At 39.1% G+C, this 21,076-nt stretch overlaps 1 protein-coding gene across 1 annotated transcript in view; it reads right to left on the reverse strand.

Moving 5' to 3' along the window:
• The window catches only part of LOC121381647 (mucin-2-like), a 104,788-nt gene that overhangs the window by 62,969 nt on the left and 20,743 nt on the right, over nucleotides 1-21,076 (reverse strand). Inside the window, exons 11-13 of the mRNA XM_041510984.1 lie at nucleotides 20,226-20,243; nucleotides 13,340-13,474; nucleotides 3,758-3,954 (exon numbers count right to left, since the gene is read on the reverse strand). Coding sequence (XP_041366918.1) covers nucleotides 3,758-3,954; nucleotides 13,340-13,474; nucleotides 20,226-20,243 — 350 coding nt within the window. The remainder of the gene's footprint in view (nucleotides 1-3,757; nucleotides 3,955-13,339; nucleotides 13,475-20,225; nucleotides 20,244-21,076) is intronic.

The raw sequence follows: 21,076 nt of genomic DNA on the forward strand, positions 1-21,076 counted from the left end.
GGCACTGTTGCAGTGGTACCAGTGGTAGTGGGCACTGTGGCTGTTGTTGCTGCAGTGGTACCAGTGGTAGTGGGCACTGTGGCTGTTGTTGCTGCAGTGGTACCAGTGGTAGTGGGCACTGTGGCTGTTGTTGCTGCAGTGGTACCAGTGGTAGTGGGCACTGTTGCAGTGGTTCCAGTGGTAGTGGGCACTGTGGCTGTTGTCGCTGCAGTGGTACCAGTGGTAGTGGGCACTGTGGCTGTTGTTGCTGCAGTGGTACCAGTGGTAGTGGGCACTGTGGCTGTTGTTGCTGCAGTGGTACCAGTGGTAGTGGGCACTGTGGCTGTTGTTGCTGCAGTGGTACCAGTGGTAGTGGGCACTGTGGCTGTTGTTGGTGCAGTGGTACCAGTGGTAGTGGGCACTGTGGCTGTTGTTGCTGCAGTGGTACCAGTGGTAGTGGGCACTGTTGCAATGGTACCAGTGGTAGTGGGCACTGTGGCTGTTGTTGCTGCAGTGGTACCAGTGGTAGTGGGCACTGTGGCTGTTGTTGCTGCAGTGGTACCAGTGGTAGTGGGCACTGTGGCTGTTGTTGCTGCAGTGGTACCAGTGGTAGTGGGCACTGTGGCTGTTGTTGCTGCAGTGGTACCAGTGGTAGTGGGCACTGTGGCTGTTGTCGCTGCTGTGGTACCAGTGGTAGTGGGCACTGTGGCTGTTGTTGCTGCCGTGGTTCCAGTGGTAGTGGGCACTGTGGCTGTTGTCGCTGCAGTGGTACCAGTGGTAGTGGGCACTGTGGCTGTTGTTGCTGTAGTGGTACCAGTGGTAGTGGTTGCTGCAGTGGTACCAGTGGTAGTGGGCACTGTTGCAGTGGTACCAGTGTAGTGGGCACTGCTGTTGTTGCTGCTGTGGTACCAGTGGTAGTGGGCACTGTGGCTGTTGTTGCTGCAGTGGTACCAGTGGTAGTGGGCACTGTGGCTGTTGTTGCTGCAGTGGTACCAGTGGTAGTGGGCACTGTGGCTGTTGTAGTGGTGCAGTGGTACCAGTGGTAGTGGGCACTGTGGCTGTTGTTGCTGCAGTGGTACCAGTGGTAGTGGGCACTGTTGCAGTGGTACCAGTGGTAGTGGGCACTGTGGCTGTTGTTGCTGCAGTGGTACCAGTGGTAGTGGGCACTGTGGATGTTGTTGCTGCAGTGGTACCAGTGGTAGTGGGCACTGTGGCTGTTGTCGCTGCAGTGGTACCAGTGGTAGTGGGCACTGTGGCTGTTGTCGCTGCTGTGGTACCAGTGGTAGTGGGCACTGTGGCTGTTGTCGTGCTGGTAGTGGGCACTGGTACCAGTGGTAGTGGGCACTGTGGCTGTTGTTGCTGCCGTGGTTCCAGTGGTAGTGGGCACTGTGGCTGTTGTCGCTGCAGTGGTACCAGTGGTAGTGGGCACTGTGGCTGTTGTTGCTGCAGTGGTACCAGTGGTAGTGGGCACTGTTGCAGTGGTACCAGTGGTAGTGGGCACTGTGGCTGTTGTTGCTGCAGTGGTACCAGTGGTAGTGGGCAATGTGGCTGTTGTTGCTGCAGTGGTACCAGTGGTAGTGGGCACTGTGGCTGTTGTTGGTGCAGTGGTACCAGTGGTAGTGGGCACTGTTGCAGTGGTACCAGTGGTAGTGGGCACTGTGGCTGTTGTTGCTGCAGTGGTAGTGGGCACTGTGGCTGTTGTTGCTGCAGTGGTACCAGTGGTAGTGGGCACTGTGGCTGTTGTCGCTTCTGTGGTACCAGTGGTAGTGGGCACTGTGGCTGTTGTTGGTGCAGTGGTACCAGTGGTAGTGGGCACTGTTGCAGTGGTACCAGTGGTAGTGGGCACTGTGGCTGTTGTTGGTGCAGTGGTACCAGTGGTAGTGGGCACTGTGGCTGTTGTTGGTGCAGTGGTACCAGTGGTAGTGGGCACTGTGGCTGTTGTTGCTGCAGTGGTACCAGTGGTAGTGGGCACTGTGGCTGTTGTTGGTGCAGTGGTACCAGTGGTAGTGGGCACTGTGGCTGTTGTTGGTGCAGTGGTACCAGTGGTAGTGGGCACTGTGGCTGTTGTTGCTGCAGTGGTACCAGTGGTAGTGGGCACTGTTGCTGTTGTTGCTGCAGTGGTACCAGTGGTAGTGGGCACTGTTGCAGTGGTTCCAGTGGTAGTGGGCACTGTGGCTGTTGTCGCTGCAGTGGTACCAGTGGTAGTGGGCACTGTGGCTGTTGTTGCTGCAGTGGTACCAGTGGTAGTGGGCACTGTGGCTGTTGTTGCTGCAGTGGTACCAGTGGTAGTGGGCACTGTGGCTGTTGTCGCTGCTGTGGTACCAGTGGTAGTGGGCACTGTGGCTGTTGTTGCTGCAGTGGTACCAGTGGTAGTGGGCACTGTTGCAGTGGTACCAGTGGTAGTGGGCACTGTGGCTGTTGTCGCTGCTGTGGTACCAGTGGTAGTGGGCACTGTGGCTGTTGTTGCTGCAGTGGTACCAGTGGTAGTGGGCACTGTGGCTGTTGTCACTGCTGTGGTACCAGTGGTAGTGGGCACTGTGGCTGTTGTTGCTGCAGTGGTACCAGTGGTAGTGGGCACTGTGGCTGTTGTCGCTGCTGTGGTACCAGTGGTAGTGGGCACTATGGCTGTTGTCGCTGCTGTGGTACCAGTGGTAGTGGGCACTGTGGCTGTTGTTGCTGCAGTGGTACCAGTGGTAGTTGGCACTGTGGCTGTTGTCGCTGCTGTGGTACCAGTGGTAGTGGGCACTGTGGCTGTTGTTGCTGCAGTGGTACCAGTGGTAGTGGGCTCTGTTGCAGTGGTACCAGTGGTAGTGGGCACTGTTGCAATGGTACCAGTGGTAGTGGGCACTGTGGCTGTTGTTGCTGCAGTGGTACCAGTGGTAGTGGGCACTATGGATGTTGTTGCTGCAGTGGTACCAGTGGTAGTGGGCACTGTGGCTGTTGTTGCTGCAGTGGTACCAGTGGTAGTGGGGACTGTTGCAGTGGTTCCAGTGGTAGTGGGCACTGTGGCTGTTGTCGCTGCAGTGGTACCAGTGGTAGTGGGCACTGTGGCTGTTGTTGCTGCAGTGGTACCAGTGGTAGTGGGCACTGTTGCAGTGGTACCAGTGGTAGTGGGCACTGTGGCTGTTGTTGCTGCAGTGGTACCAGTGGTAGTGGGCACTGTGGCTGTTGTTGCTGCAGTGGTACCAGTGGTAGTGGGCAATGTGGCTGTTGTTGCTGCAGTGGTACCAGTGGTAGTGGGCACTGTGGCTGTTGTTGGTGCAGTGGTACCAGTGGTAGTGGGCACTGTGGCTGTTGTTGGTGCAGTGGTACCAGTGGTAGTGGGCACTGTTGCAGTGGTACCAGTGGTAGTGGGCACTGTGGCTGTTGTTGCTGCAGTGGTACCAGTGGTAGTGGGCACTGTGGCTGTTGTTGCTGCAGTGGTACCAGTGGTAGTGGGCACTGTGGCTGTTGTTGCTGCAGTGGTACCAGTGGTAGTGGGCACTGTGGCTGTTGTTGCTGCAGTGGTACCAGTGGTAGTGGGCACTGTGGCTGTTGTTGCTGCAGTGGTACCAGTGGTAGTGGGCACCGTGGCTGTTGTTGCTGCAGTGGTACCAGTGGTAGTGGGCACCGTGGCTGTTGTTGCTGCAGTGGTACCAGTGGTAGTGGGCACCGTGGCTGTTGTTGCTGCAGTGGTACCAGTGGTAGTGGGCACCGTGGCTGTTGTTGCTGCAGTGGTACCAGTGGTAGTGGGCACCGTGGCTGTTGTTGCTGCAGTGGTACCAGTGGTAGTGGGCACCGTGGCTGTTGTTGGTGCAGTGGTACCAGTGGTAGTGGGCACCGTGGCTGTTGTTGCTGCAGTGGTACCAGTGGTAGTGGGCACTGTGGCTGTTGTTGGTATAGTGGTAACAGTGGTAGCAGTGGGTACTGATGTTGTTGGTGTAGTAGTTGTTCCAGTGGGAGTAGGGACAGTGGTAGTTGCTGTTGAAGTTGACACTGGACAAAAGAAGAAGACTGATACTTCAGTATGTTATAAATAAATAAACGTTACATTCATTACAACACAATATCATCCCATTGGTCCAGACGTAGCAATGGGTGTTTATTCATTTCTCAGTGAACCTAAAAAGTACGTTGTCAGGGAACATTAATATCTGTTGATGTCATTTTATATGGGCAAGTTGTCTTACTGAGCGTTATTGTTTATGGACCAAAAATAATTCAAAATACAGTATGAACCTTAGTGTTATTATTACGAAGTATGATTCAAATTTAATTATAAGTATTGTCTGTTATTACTATTATGTTCATCTGGCTATACGAACAAAACAAATAATCCGCAAACTTATGTGAGAACGGCTTCGCCAATTCACAGTTTGCAGATGATTTTTTTTTGTTCAAACCCCGATGAACATAAAAGAAATAAGAGAGAATCCTTAATTACTGGGTGGCTGTCGGAGATCAGTGCTACAGAAGGAAAAAAGAAAAAGAAAACGAAATGTTTTATTTAACGACGCACTCAACACATTTTATTTACGGTTATATGACATCAGACATATGGTTAAGCACCACACAGATATTGAGAGAGGAAGCCCGCTGTCGCCACTTCATGGGCTACTCTTTTCGATTAGCAGCAAGGGATCTTTTATATGCATCATCCCGCAGACAGGGTAGTACATACCACGGCCTTTGATATACCAGTTGTGGTGCACTGACTGAAGCGAGAAATAGCCCAATGGGCCCGCCTACGGGGATCAAAGAGAGAGAAGTTATTGTAGTGGCCTTACACCTACCTACTGAGTGTGAGAGACAAGTCGTTGTAGTGGCCTTACACCTACCTACTGAGTGTGAGAGAAGTCATTATAGTGGCCTTACACCTACCTACTGAGTGTGAGAGACAAGTTGTTGTAGTGGCCTTACACCTACCTACTGAGTGTGTGAGCGAGAAGTCATTGTAGTGGCCTTACGCCTACCTACTGAGTGTGAGAGACAAGTTGTAGTGGCCTTACACCTACCTACTGAGTGTGAGAGACAAGTCGTTGTAGTGGCCTTACACCTACCTACTGAGTGTGAGAGAAGTCATTGTAGTGGCCTTACACCTACCTACTAAGTGTGAGATACAAGTTGTTGTAGTGGCCTTACACCTACCTACTGAGTGTGAGAGAGAAGTAATTGTAGTGGCCTTACACCTACCTACTGAGTGTGAGATACAAGTTGTTGTAGTGGCCTTACACCTACCTACTGAGTGAGAGAGAAGTCATTGTAGTGGCCTTACACCTACCTACTGAGTGTGTGAGAGAGAAGTCGCTGTAGTGGCCTTACACATACCTACTAAGTGTGAGATACAAGTTGTTGTAGTGGCCTTATGCCTACCTACTGAGTGTGAGAGAGAAGTAATTGTAGTGGCCTTACTCTTACCTACTGAGTGTGAGAGAAAAGTCGTAGTGGCCTTACACCTACCTACTGAGTTTGAGAGACAAGTTGTTGTAGTGGCCTTACACCTACCTACTGAGTGTGAAAGACAATTTGTAGTAGTGGCCTTACACCTACCTACTGAGTTATTAATCTTGCTCTGGGTGGTGTCAGGAGGCGAACCTAGTACCTAGGAGCCTTAAGTTCAATGGTTTAATCATTGAGACCCGTAAGTGTATACGATAGCTATGCATTTAATGTGATCCTAGAGCTAAGATCATTACGTAAAACAGAGCCCTGAACTGTTTTATTTCATAACTTTAGTAGTTTGTCTTATCACTTACAATATGGGGCAGGATTTAGCTAAGTCGGTTGAGTGCTCACTGGAGTTTCTTGCATTGCAGGATCGATCCACCTTGGTGGATCCATTCAACTGATTGTGGGTTTTTTTTGTCATTCTAACCAATGCACCACAACTGGTCAAAGGCTTTCCTGTCTGTGGGAAAGTGCATATAAAAGATTCCTTGTTGCTAATGGAAAAATGTAGCGGGTTTCCTCTGGTGGTAAGTCAGAATTATCAAATGTTTGAGAACCAATAGCTGATGATTACTTAATCAATGTGCTCTAGTGGTATCATTAAACAAAAACATTTACAATATCTTTACACCAAAACAAAATAGTTTTTAAAATAAAAATTGTATTCAAAACATTTAAACAAAATAATAACCAGCGATTGGAAATAAAACAAATAAGTAACTTTGAACAATACAACATTCCCCTGCTGGTCTTAGCTAGTACATGTAGTTCCGTCCCAACAAACTATAGTTTTGGCTAGTGACCGACAATACTGAAATTTATCTAGTCATCATAAATTTCCACCACCGAGGGTCAGACCTGTCAACCTTTAGTCAAGAGAAAGCAGGAGGTGTGTGTTGAAAAAGCAGGAGATTTTTTTAATTCATACAATTTAACCCAAAATCGCAAGATTTAAAAAAAACATTATTACAATAAGTTATATGAATACTTTATAATGTCATATATACTTCTTAACCTTAGATCTTGGCATTAAAAAAAAATATTATTATGATTTAATACATATTTAAAAAAATATATATATTTTATCCAAAAATGTTAAGAACATGAACAAGAAATAAAAAAATTAATTAGTACATTTACGGTATTACACTTACAGCCTTACAGGTTGCGTTACATTATCATTTGTGGTTAGTGTACCTAAGTACCAAAGACAAATTTATATAAATCTTATAAATTAATATTCAGTTTTTACTATGAGGAACGGTGGCGTGGTACTTATTTAAAATCATTATAATGATGCAATAAACATTGTATTTTCATTAATCATAAGTAAAACCTCATTACGGATGTCGTGTGAAATATACCGGAATTATACCCATTTCCGTGAGTAACTTTATGTCAATGTCAAACACAACATTTTTTAATTGTACCAATCTAATTAAAATTAGCTCCACTATTACATGTGGATCTAAAGACAGCCAGTTGGAGCTCATGTCCACCAAACAAAACCTTACTTGCAGAATCCTGCCAGTGATTTAAAAATAATTTGAAAACATTCCGAATTATCCTGAGGGTATACGACATGTTTCGTGTGAATTACGAATGCCTTAAAACATGTTTTATTTTATAAAATAAATAATTTGTAATGTAAAACTGAAGACTGATTTAGGTTGTGGTTTTTTTATAAATAAATAAATAAATTTTTATGTAAAATTGAAGACTGATAACGTATTGGTATGGTTCGCTGTACTGCGGCCACTAAAATAGACTCGCCCGATATTTTTAGAATTTGTATGCTCCCAAATAACATTATAAAAGGCTAAGTGTGATTGGTCAATATTTAAATTATTATTTACAGACGAAATGTTACCTGGACATTGGGGACTACGCAGTGTTGTTAGTTTTAAATCACTGGCAGGATTCTGCAAGTAAGGTTTTGATTGGTGGACATGAGCTCCAACTGGCTGTCTTTAGATCCACATGTAATAGTGGAGCTAATTTTAATTAAGATTGTAATTGTACAAAACTAATTTCTTGAAGTGTACCCTTATAACCAACATTTTACCGCACAAACATACAAAATTAACTGACACAAGTATGTTTATACAGCTAATTGGTCTTTTCGTTGTCTTGCTGTGACATGTGATTTTAACATGCATTGTGTGTATCGCTGTCAACTCAAGAGTCTGGCAGTTCAGATTCGTCATAGTTGCATTATGTAATCCAGTGGGAAGACATTTTACAATTCAGAGGTGTTATTAGAACTAAATTGGATAGTTATTTTTTTTTATATGGCAACACTGAATGTCAATACACAGCCTGTTGAATTAGCGGCAACATGCTTCGTAGCCATTACGATGGACAACAAACATTATAATAACACATCATTTTATAAACTCCATGTGCTTTTTTAACAATATAAATAGGCTATCCCACAATTCTCACTTCGGCAAAGGTTAAACAGTCGGGACAATTCGGCCTGTTACATTCTCAAAAACCGAAAGTAGTCGACATTTTCCAAATAAGAAAAAAAGGCAGAGTTACTTCCCTTCTGTTATTTTGACAAAAGAGGATCGATTTTTTTTTTATGCTTACAAAAATGTCATTTAACAGGAGAAACTGTCTCCCGCACAGGTGAAAGTAGATTTGATCAAATACCGGGAGACTCCCGCGGAATCCGGGAGGGTTGACAGGTCTGCCGAGGGTGTACTTTTTCTATCTAACATGACCGCATATGATGTAGTCTTTTTCTCCCATTCATTCAATAAATTGTTTTACACAAACAAAAAAAGATGGCTGAAAAAGTAACTTTTTTATTTGACTATTTTATCAAAAATAAACTACACTATCATATTTGTCGTGTTTGTTTCATGTGCTAAATATGATTGAACGCAACAAATTGACAAAACAGCTTTTATAATGAAGGTTTTAATAACAAAATATCAATCTAAAACTGACCAACTCGCATTAATATGACGTCATATATTACCAACGCCGTAATACTCTACATGTTAAATGACGTCATAGCCCATGCAAGACAGATTTATTCTCCATGGGCTGGTATCATGGAACGGGTCTGTCTTGCATAGCTAGGGATGGGAGAAATACAATGATAGCAGGATAAATGAAGTGATGTGGTACATGCTGTTACAGGGCTCAAACTTAACAATGGCACCAATTGCCGTCATCGAGATATAAATAAATGTGGGTCGGGAGCATCACCGACTTGACTTTTGTGCCACTGAATAAACATTACTACCATCAGTAAAACTCTGCAATGACAGCAAAATTAATATATATGGTGTACATTATGTGCTTAACATCTGTACATTTCAAGTAAGTCTACATGCAACAAAATAACCTTTCAGTCATATTTATTTACTGCAAAGGTCGCTTTTAAAAATATTTCCATAGGCAGGTTTAAAACTGCCATCGGTGTGCTGTATCACCAGAGGCAATTTAAAAGAAAAATGCTGTGGGTGACAAATTCTTAAGTTCGAGCCCTGCTGTTATATCTGTGGGAAAGTGCATATAAACAGATGTCAAAAGAACAAATTGCTTACATGCTGGGAAAAAATATGATAGGTACATGTATACATAATAATACACTTTATTTTAGAAAATTATGTTACATGGTAAATTGGTCACCACAACACGAAGGTGATTTGTTCTGCCTCATTTTCTTGGAAACTGTTTTTAGAAAAATATTAGGGTCATCAGGTTAAAATTATGGTCGTTGTGCAAATGGAAATAAACAATATTAATTGTTACATCTAAGTGAAGAATGATTATTGAAGTTGTTAGGAAAGTCAAGAAAGGTACAGTGAAATCACTCTAAACCAGACACCCTTAGGACCAAGACAAATGTCCGGTTTTAAGAGGGATCCAGTTTAGAAAGTTTAAGTTCTGTCCTGTTTTTTAAAAAGGGACTCTGTAAAACGTCCTGTTTTGAGGGAATTCCGGTTTACAGAGGGTCCGGTCTTGAGAGATTTCAATGTACTTTATTTTGGACAATATCTGAGTATGGTACTAGATAGGCAAAAGAAACTTACCAGATCCTCTACCACAACACTAACTTGAACTACATGTGTAACACACTATGTGTACACGTACATACCGGTGCATCACTGTATACACACCCCATGTATACATACACGTAATACACATTACATACATATAATATTACTATACACACATTATGTTATATATCTGATGTAACCATTATATATACTTATTATGTTGTCTAATGTATGCCATTTTATATGATTCGCACACAAAGTAAATTATTTGAATTTGATACTATGGCCTGTAATAAAATGATTAATCTATTCAAAACCTTTTCTTTAGTAAAAACATAGCCTTTTGAAAGTGGATGGTAATTCTCATGAGGTCAAATATGTCCAAACATATATTCATGACTAGTTGAGTCAGACTCAGAGGTAAAGTATTTTGGTTCAGAAGTATTTCCACAGACTATGCTTACTCTATCATAAAAGTGATTGATTTCACTTGGAATGCAATGAATACATCCGATATATTCAAAGACAGTCAGTAACTAACGTAATATTTACCTTTTTTGCAAAAATATTTTAATTGTTAGAGGGGTACAAATGATTACCATAAAGTTGCCTATGTGTGCCAGCTGTAAAACTGTCCTATAATCACTATAATCAACCTTAGCTGTGATACTTTTACATAACATGATCCAGGGCCCGTGCTTATAAAACTTAAAGTCTAGACTTTAATAAAGTCTAGACTTTAATAAAGTCCAGACTTTAACATAATGCTATTTTAATGGCGTTGCCATGACGTTAAAGTCTGAATTTGATTAAAGTCTAGACTTTAAGGTTTATAAGCATGGGGCCAGGTCTATAGAAAGATTGAGCTCCATCTTAATGCATCAGCACAATGGTCGATTAATAATCATTTACAATGTACAGGTTGGCGATAAAGTTTTTCTGTCTATATTAAAACTTTTAAATATCTTTTATTAGACAAAATGATTGACCATGTTTCCAACTGTATTTTCTTTTGCCTTTTTGGTGCACCAAGTACCATAGGACTAAAAGGGAAGTAATTCTGCACTGTACTTTTTTGTACTCCATCATGAAACTTAGATGCAGTTAATTGGTCCAGACTTACGTGGGCTATGAAATAAAAACTGGAAATTTTAATATTGGTGGATGGGGACTGAGACTGGCCCTATGGTTAGGGTTTCACAACAGTCTAAAATGGTGGGGGCCTTCAAGATGTACACAAAGTATCAGTCAAAACCATTTTGTAAGTTTTGGACAGAGATTATGGAAATACTAAGAATCAGTCGAAACCATATTATAAGTTTTGGACAGAGAAATATAGAACAGTTTGAACAAACAGTGGAAAATCTGGAGACGCTGTCTATAGACAGATGATCAAAAATCCAGAATTCTGGCTAAACCTGGAAAAATGTTCATGACTGACTGGTCAAATGGCCGAAGCAAGCAATCTCTGATGTAGGGTCTTTACGAGTACTCGGGCACGGGCAGAGTCTAGCAAGACTTGAGTCCACTGACAGGACTTGAAAAACAAACAAAAAAACCCACGTAATTTTGCCATATTATGCTTGCCTCCGGTTACATTATAGGGCTATAAGACATGTAGGGGAAACAAAAGTCGAATGTGTGGAATGCAATACAATGGCATGATTTGGCATCCATGTTCAGCGCTGAAATTAAGATGCATAATGCTATTTTACTTTATTCCTTAGTCTCATTATCATCTAATATAAATGTCGGGTACTCGGGTCCGGGTCGAGTTTGACCCTCGAGTACTCGAGTCCAATATTTCGGACTCATGGAGGCCCTATGTCTTGGCATCTACAGAATCTCGAGGTAGCGTATTGATGTGATCGTTTTGGTTGCACACACCAGATGTTTGATAGTTCGTGTTAGAAATTCATCCTATTGAATAACCAGGATGAATGAACTGAAAATTCTTCAAATGATAAGGCTATGAGACATGTAGGGGAAACAAAAGTCGAATGTATGGAATGCAATACAATGGTATGATTTTACATCCATTCTCAGCACTGGATTTACGATGCATAATGCTATTTTACTTTATTCCTTAGTATAGTATATATAATCTCGTTATTATCTAGTGTAAGTGTCGGGTACTCGGGTCTGGGTCGAGTTTGACACTCGAGTACTCGAGTCCATTACTTTGGACTTGTGGAGGCCCTAGTCTGATGGACTCGATAAATGGAAACATCATACAGTCATCATCATACCTGGCGGCAAGCTGAGGATATACTCCTCGGCTGGAATGGTAGGTAAGATCAGTTCAGCTGTCGTCGACATGGTGGAGGAAACTTCCGATGTCGTACTTACAGCCGGTGTCGACGTCATTTCCGTGGACGTAGTAGCAACAATTGGTGAGTTATTTTCAGTTCCAACAGATAAGGTTGGCACAGTTGCAGTCGACAGTTTTACAGACACCGTCTGGGTTGCTGTCACTGTGCTAGTGACTTCAGGTAACTCAGTTGCGGTCGTCGTGGGACCAATAATGGGAAGAACTATTGGTGTGGGCCGAGGTGGCTGTGTCACAACTGTCAAATAGCAATATAAAATTGCTTGACACAGCTCTATTCTTGGAATATTGTGCACTTTGGGACATTACTCAGAATAAAATAGACCTAATTTACTATTCATTGTTTACAGTCCAATATTCCTGGCTATTTGTTATATGAACTGGGATTTTACTATTCATTGAGGGCTATTTGTTATATGAACTGGGATTGAGGTTTACTATTCTATTCATTGTTTACAGTCCAATATTCCTGGCTATTTGTTATATGAACTGGGATTGAGGCCTAATTTACTATTCATTGTTTACAGTCCAATATTCTTGGCTATTTTTTTTATATGAACTGGGATTGAGGTTTAATTTAATGTCCATTGATTCTTTAGTGTCCAATATTTTTGGCTATTTATTATATGAACTGTGGTTGAGGTGGTGAACTAAATCTATTAAAATAATAAAATAAAATCTGTAGACACATGCAGGCATTAGGATGGCAAAAGCTTCACATCCATCACTGAAGACACTAGTATCAAGATCTCCATCTTAACTAAGTTAATTAATACCATTAATTCTGATGCACCAATGAGGATGTTGTCCAATGAATGATTATACAATGTCTTAAGAGTTTAGCTCTCTACTTAAACACCAACATACACAACACTCTAAAAACATTGTGTGGTATCTCTGGTTGAAACTTAAACTTTCTGTTTAAGGTCCAAAACACACCGAAGGTGTGTCTGGGTTTGAGTCTGGCAAGTGTGGCAAGTGTGTATTTTTGAAGACTGTGTCTGTGACTTACATGTTATCAATAGATCTCCAGATAAAGTTTTGAAAGTTTTGGATATATTGTATATAGTGTTGAACAAATTTATAGGCAATTATAAATATATACATCATCTGACAAGATTTCAGGAAATTAGCAGGCCTTTTCAAAACAAGAAACTAAGTTTTAGACAGTCTGGTCTGGTCTGGTCTGGTCTTAGGGTTTGACGTGCAATTTCATAACAAGCGGTTGTAATGCACGCCTGTCGTGGGCACAGGTGTCGGCTCAAGCCGGCTCCTCCGTCCAAGACTGGAACAGGGATGAGGTGGGTGGGAGGAGGGGACCACATGCTCTGGCAAGTGCAAGAGATCACCAGCAGCCCGACCGGGGTCGACAGTGGGTGGGGAGCATTTGTGGTGCTATTAAATTTTGAATGTCCCAAAGGATTAAGTCAAAAAGGTAAAGGAATGCACAAATTTTGTTACAAGAAAGTGAAAAGGGAGGTAATGATTAATTTTTTATTTAGTTTGCCGAATAGCTTAGACAGTGATATCCCACACAATGCTGTAAGAGGGCCGAGTACCCCGGAGACGTATCTGACCTACTTACCACATTTACTGAGGAGCTCGTCTTGCCCACTATCACAGTGCTGTATTCCGTCACACTCCTGATCGGGGGTGATGCACAGAGGTTCGAGGGTGCCCACGGCCAGGCACTCCAGGTCACACACAGTCGTCGACGGGGCTGGAGACAAAACAAACAACAGTTTTGTAATTACGTCTAGTATTATACATATAAAAAATCGGTCTAAACCCGCTCATGCTGGGGGGCTGGAGACAAAACAAACAACAGTTTTGTAATTACGTCTAGTATTATACATATAAAAAATCGGTTTAAACCCGCTCATGCTGGGGGGGGGGGGGGGTGGAGACAAAACAAACAACAGTTTTGTAATTACGTCTAGTATTATACATATAAAAAATCGGTCTAAACCCGCTCATGCTGGGGGGGGGGGGGGGGCTGGAGACAAAACAAACAACAGTTTTGTAATTACGTCTAGTATTATACATATAAAAAATCGGTCTAAATCGCATTTTAGAATTTTAAAACATCAGGACAATAAAACTTGGTCTGTTTTGACAGGATTATTTTTTTTTCAGGGTCTGGTTTAGAAAGGTTTCACTGTAGGTCCTTCCATATAGAAGGAAGGAAGGAATGTTTTATTTAAACACATTTTATAAATGGTTATATGGTGTCTGATATATGGTTAAAGTAAAGTTTTTTTTTTTTATATATAGAAGGAAGGAATGTTTTATTTAAACACATTTTATAAATGGTTATATGGTGTCTGATGTATGGTTAAAGTAAAGTTTGTTTTGTTTATATATAGAAGGAAGGAATGTTTTATTTAAACACATTTTATAAATGGTTATATGGTGTCTGATGTATGGTTAAAGTAAAGTTTGTTTTGTTTATATATAGAAGGAAGGAATGTTTTATTTAAACACATTTTATAAATGGTTATATGGTGTCTGATGTATGGTTAAAGTAAAGTTTGTTTTGTTTATATATAGAAGGAAGGAATGTTTTATTTAAACACATTTTATAAATGGTTATATGGTGTCTGATGTATGGTTAAAGTAAAGTTTGTTTTGTTTATATATAGAAGGAAGGAATGTTTTATTTAAACACATTTTATAAATGGTTATATGGTGTCTGATATATGGTTAAAGTAAAGTTTGTTTTGTTTATATATAGAAGGAAGGAATGTTTTATTTAAACACATTTTATAAATGGTTATATGGTGTCTGATGTATGGTTAAAGTAAAGTTTGTTTTGTTTATATATAGAAGGAAGGAATGTTTTATTTAAACACATTTTATAAATGGTTATATGGTGTCTGATGTATGGTTAAAGTAAAGTTTGTTTTGTTTATATATAGAAGGAAGGAATGTTTTATTTAAACACATTTTATAAATGGTTATATGGTGTCTGATGTATGGTTAAAGTAAAGTTTGTTTTGTTTATATATAGAAGGAAGGAATGTTTTATTTAAACACATTTTATAAATGGTTATATGGTGTCTGATGTATGGTTAAAGTAAAGTTTGTTTTGTTTATATATAGAAGGAAGGAATGTTTTATTTAAACACATTTTATAAATGGTTATATGGTGTCTGATATATGGTTAAAGTAAAGTTTGTTTTGTTTATATATAGAAGGAAGGAATGTTTTATTTAAACACATTTTATAAATGGTTATATGGTGTCTGATGTATGGTTAAAGTAAAGTTTGTTTTGTTTATATATAGAAGGAATGAATGTTTTATTTAAACACATTTTATAAATGGTTATATGGTGTCTGATGTATGGTTAAAGTAAAGTTTGTTTTGTTTATATATAGAAGGAAGGAATGTTTTATTTAAACACATTTTATAAATGGTTATATGGTGTCTGATATATGGTTAAAGTAAAGTTTGTTTTGTTTATATATAGAAGGAAGGAATGTTTTATTTAAACACATTTTATAAATGGTTATATGGTGTCTGATATATGGTTAAAGTAAAGTTTGTTTTGTTTATATATAGAAGGAAGGAATGTTTTATTTAAACACATTTTATAAATGGTTATATGGTGTCTGATGTATGGTTAAAGTAAAGTTTGTTTTGTTTATATATAGAAGGAAGGAATGTTTTATTTAAACACATTTTATAAATGGTTATATGGTGTCTGATGTATGGTTAAAGTAAAGTTTGTTTTGTTTATATATAGAAGGAAGGAATGTTTTATTTAAACACATTTTATAAATGGTTATATGGTGTCTGATGTATGGTTAAAGTAAAGTTTGTTTTGTTTATATATAGAAGGAAGGAATGTTTTATTTAAACACATTTTATAAATGGTTATATGGTGTCTGATGTATGGTTAAAGTAAAGTTTGTTTTGTTTATATATAGAAGGAAGGAATGTTTTATTTAAACACATTTTATAAATGGTTATATGGTGTCTGATGTATGGTTAAAGTAAAGTTTGTTTTGTTTATATATAGAAGGAAGGAATGTTTTATTTAAACACATTTTATAAATGGTTATATGGTGTCTGATGTATGGTTAAAGTAAAGTTTGTTTTGTTTAACGACACCACTTGTGCACCTTCATTTATTAATCATTGGCTGTTGGATGTCAAAGATGTGGTAATTCAGTCACATAGTCTTAGAGACAACACCTGCTACATTTATTAATCATTGGCTACTGGATGTCAAAGATGTGGTAATTCAGTCACATAGTCTTAGAGACAACACCTGCTACATTTATTAATCATTGGCTACTGGATGTCAAAGATGTGGTAATTCAGTCACATAGTCTTAGAGACAACACCTGCTACATTTATTAATCATTGGCTACTGGATGTCAAAGATGTGGTAATTCAGTCACATAGTCTTAGAGACAACACCTGCTACATTTATTAATCATTGGCTACTGGATGTCAAAGATGTGGTAATTCAGTCACATAGTCTTAGAGACAACACCTGCTACATTTATTAATCATTGGCTACTGGATGTCAAAGATGTGGTAATTCAGTCACATAGTCTTAGAGACAACACCTGCTACATTTATTAATCATTGGCTACTGGATGTCAAAGATGTGGTAATTCAGTCACATAGTCTTAGAGACAACACCTGCAACATTTATTAATCATTGGCTGTTGGATGTCAAACATGTGGTAATTCAGTCACATAGTCTTAGAGACAACACCTGCTACATTTATTAATCATTGGCTGTTGGATGTCAAACATGTGGTAATTCAGTCACATAGTCTTAGAGACAACACCTGCTACATTTATTAATCATTGGCTACTGGATGTCAAACATGTGGTAAATCAGTCACATAGTCTTAGAGACAACACCTGCTACATTTATTAATCATTGGCTACTGGATGTCAAACATGTGGTAATTCAGTCACATAGTCTTAGAGACAACACCTGCTACATTTATTAATCATTGGCTGTTGGATGTCAAAGATGTGGTAATTCAGTCACATAGTCTTAGAGACAACACCTGCTACATTTATTAATCATTGGCTGTTGGATGTCAAAGATGTGGTAATTCAGTCACATAGTCTTAGAGACAACACCTGCTACATTTATTAATCATTGGCTACTGGATGTCAAAGATGTGGTAATTCAGTCACATAGTCTTAGAGACAACACCTGCTACATTTATTAATCATTGGCTACTGGATGTCAAAGATGTGGTAATTCAGTCACATAGTCTTAGAGACAACACCTACTACATTTATTAATCATTGGCTGTTGGATGTCAAAGATGTGGTAATTCAGTCACATAGTCTTAGAGGAAACCTGCTACATTTATTAATCATTGGCTACTGGATGTCAAACATGTGGTAATTCAGTCACATAGTCTTAGAGACAACACCTACTACATTTATTAATCATTGGCTGTTGGATGTCAAAGATGTGGTAATTCAGTCACATAGTCTTAGAGACAACACCTGCTACATTTATTAATCATTGGCTACTGGATGTCAAACATGTGGTAAATCAGTCACATAGTCTTAGAGACAACACCTGCTACATTTATTAATCATTGGCTACTGGATGTCAAACATGTGGTAATTCAGTCACATAGTCTTAGAGACAACACCTGCTACATTTATTAATCATTGGCTGTTGGATGTCAAAGATGTGGTAATTCAGTCACATAGTCTTAGAGACAACACCTGCTACATTTATTAATCATTGGCTGTTGGATGTCAAAGATGTGGTAATTCAGTCACATAGTCTTAGAGACAACACCTGCTACATTTATTAATCATTGGCTACTGGATGTCAAAGATGTGGTAATTCAGTCACATAGTCTTAGAGACAACACCTGCTACATTTATTAATCATTGGCTACTGGATGTCAAAGATGTGGTAATTCAGTCACATAGTCTTAGAGACAACACCTACTACATTTATTAATCATTGGCTGTTGGATGTCAAAGATGTGGTAATTCAGTCACATAGTCTTAGAGGAAACCTGCTACATTTATTAATCATTGGCTACTGGATGTCAAACATGTGGTAATTCAGTCACATAGTCTTAGAGACAACACCTACTACATTTATTAATCATTGGCTGTTGGATGTCAAAGATGTGGTAATTCAGTCACATAGTCTTAGAGACAACACCTGCTACATTTATTAATCATTGGCTACTGGATGTCAAAGATGTGGTAATTCAGTCACATAGTCTTAGAGACAACACCTGCTACATTTATTAATCATTGGCTACTGGATGTCAAACATGTGGTAATTCAGTCACATAGTCTTAGAGAAAGAAACCTGCTACATTTTTCCATCAGCAGCAAAGGATCTTTTACATGCATCATCCTACAGACAGGACAGCACATGCCATGGCATTTGTTACACCAGATGGGGAGCACTGGCTGGAACAAGAAATAGCCCAATGGGCCCATCGACGGGGGACAACTACACATCAGGCAAGTGCTTTACTACCGGACTACGTCCTGGCCCTTGTTGTAATTAAGTCTAGTATTACAGGTAGATCTTTTCACATAGAAGGAAGGAATATTTTGTTTAATAATACACCTAACAGGCCTTGACCTTAACTTTTTTCAGTGGTAGCCCACACCGGGCTACCACGTTATAAAATCTAGTAGCCCTTAGTAAAAATTGGTAGCCCCACAAAGTTATTTAAAAGAAAAGAGAAAAAAGATAAATAATTTATTTTTATTTAAACGTTTTAGGGTGGGTTTTTGTAAATCATGAGCAAATGGACAAAACAAAACAACCGACTTTTTTGGTACACAATAGTATTTATTATTATTATTATTATTATTATTTATTGTTTTAGGCCTAATCTTGTAATGAAGGCTTACAAAATAGTATTGAAACACTTCATACGGTTTTCACGAGTAGAACTCAGCTGTCTGCTAATCGTACGATCTTCAGATCGATATTGCATATTTTAATACTTAAAATGGCTGTAACTATGTTCAATAGGTGTAATTTTGAAGAATCTTAACAAAACTTGCCTTTATTCTAAAACAATAGCATTTTTTATTGATGACAATAAACTTGTAAATGCCGAAAGCCAATTATCCTAGATAGGGGATCACCATGTGTTTGTGTTATCACATGACAAGGTCAGATGTCATTTTTAGTGAGGTTATTGTGCAAAGCAATAGCAAACGATAAGAGAGATTTCATTAAAATTAATTTGTAAGAAAGATTAATATTTTTAACATTGAAAATATTCGTTAATTTATACATTTATTTAACATAGTAATAGATATTAATTTTGTAAACAATAATTTGACAATTTACATAGGTAGCCTAGAAGGAATTAAACACGATTGAATTATCTTTTAGTTTAGACTTCAGCAGCAAATAGTCTTGATCATACAAAGCGTTTGTTATAAGTAGGCGTAAAAACAACGGGCCGTGTTGTTGATTGTAATAAATGACTACGAATAGTTAACCCATGACCCAAATGAAAATTCCATGACCCGTATGAACCAGGTATATCTGGCCATTGGAGTACATCAAATTATTTGTTTTGGTCTGCTATGTTAAAAAAAATCCTACCACTGGCAAATATACTCCTTTATTTCACTAAATCATATTGCGCAACCGCCACCTGTGGGTCACACTAAGGGAGCAATTAACAGTTACAGCGACTCCTGACAGCAGAGAGCACAAGAAAGGTGGAATTTCAGACACCGATGAATTAAACGTCTTGTTGATTGTTTAGTGACTGGACATGCCAAAACATTTGATAGCACGGCAAACTACCAGGGTTAGACAACTGGTAGTCCGCGTGAGAAATCAGTAGCCAAAACATCCCGGCATACCGCTAAGGTCGAGCCCTGCCTAAGACATTTTATTTATGGTTATATGGCATCAGACACATAGTTAAGGACTACACTAATAAGGAGAGGAAACCCCCTGTCACCACTCCATGGGCGACTTTTTCCAATTAACACCAAGGGATCATTAATATGCAACATCCCACAGACAGATTTTAACAACCCCACAAAATGAGACTGATGCGCAAAAGTTTTGTTATGTTTAACACATTCTCAACAGTGTATTTTTTATGAATATATAAATAAATATACATGCAACATGGTGTTATTTAAATGTATATGTAGTCAAAGCATCAATATCTTGACTTTGTGTAAGTAACGGTAATCAAATGCACAATATATATTAAATTCATCTGAGAAGTTTTAAAAATAAAAGTTTATTTAGTAATTAAAACACCCAAATTTCTTTTCATTAATATTTTGTTTTTAAAACCAGTAAACATTTTAGTATTACTCAATACTTCTAAAATAAAAGTGTTGCAATGTGCAAAGTTTGCTATTTTATAGTGATTTTTAACTTAAATAATTATCATACATTACTGATTGACGAGGCGTTTTTAGATTAAACACTGACAAATTAATGCAAAACTTTTATACTTACATGTCACTTGTGGTGTTGCTGAAATACAATGTGAAAAAACATTATCACTGACAGATATACTTAATAACAAAACGCATTAAACGATCCATAGTATTTCTAAACATTTTCTCAAAATCAGTTCTCGCCATTTAAGGGGAGCGATCTCTCTTGCTCCCCATCACTCCCCTGAGACTAGTTCAAAGAGTAAATTTTAGCTCCCCTTAGTATGTGAATTAAATGGTATTAATTTGGTAATATCTTTATTGACTCCCCAAAATCCAATTTAGGGGAGCAATTAATAACTCCCCTTAATTTTTTTCAAAGTGAAGTCTGCATAATTCTAGTACAATGATATTATCATAATAGTGTCATAATATTGATATGATTCCAAAGAAATGTTTTATTGGTACATGTTATTACTTATATTAAAAATCTACTTTGTCTACCCAAAATATAAGTGAACCACCAAAAAGCTCATAATTTATTATAATATAACATATTCAGAAGGGCCTATACTGGGTGTACTACCAAATCAAATACCATAGACGACAATAGTAACATATGTGGCTAAAACTCCATCCTGCAGCGTATCAATCGACATAAATGCCATGGATATAAATACTACTACCCCTCACCCTTAAAAAATGAATCAGAAAAAATTGGGGGACAAGCTGCTCATTTCTGAGATAACGGGTAGTGTCTATGATTACCCTAGTTCCGCACAAAATTCGAGTACTTTTTTTTTACAGGTTTCAAGCACAAGGCTACTTGACACAGTGGTACTAGATGAAATAAAATTGCATCAATTGTATTGACAATTTTTGCCCAGATGAAACTATTTTTTTGTTTACAACCAACACACTCATATTTAT

This window comes from Gigantopelta aegis, chromosome 9 (assembly GCF_016097555.1).
Source record: "Gigantopelta aegis isolate Gae_Host chromosome 9, Gae_host_genome, whole genome shotgun sequence".
Lineage (NCBI taxonomy): Eukaryota > Metazoa > Mollusca > Gastropoda > Neomphalida > Peltospiridae > Gigantopelta > Gigantopelta aegis.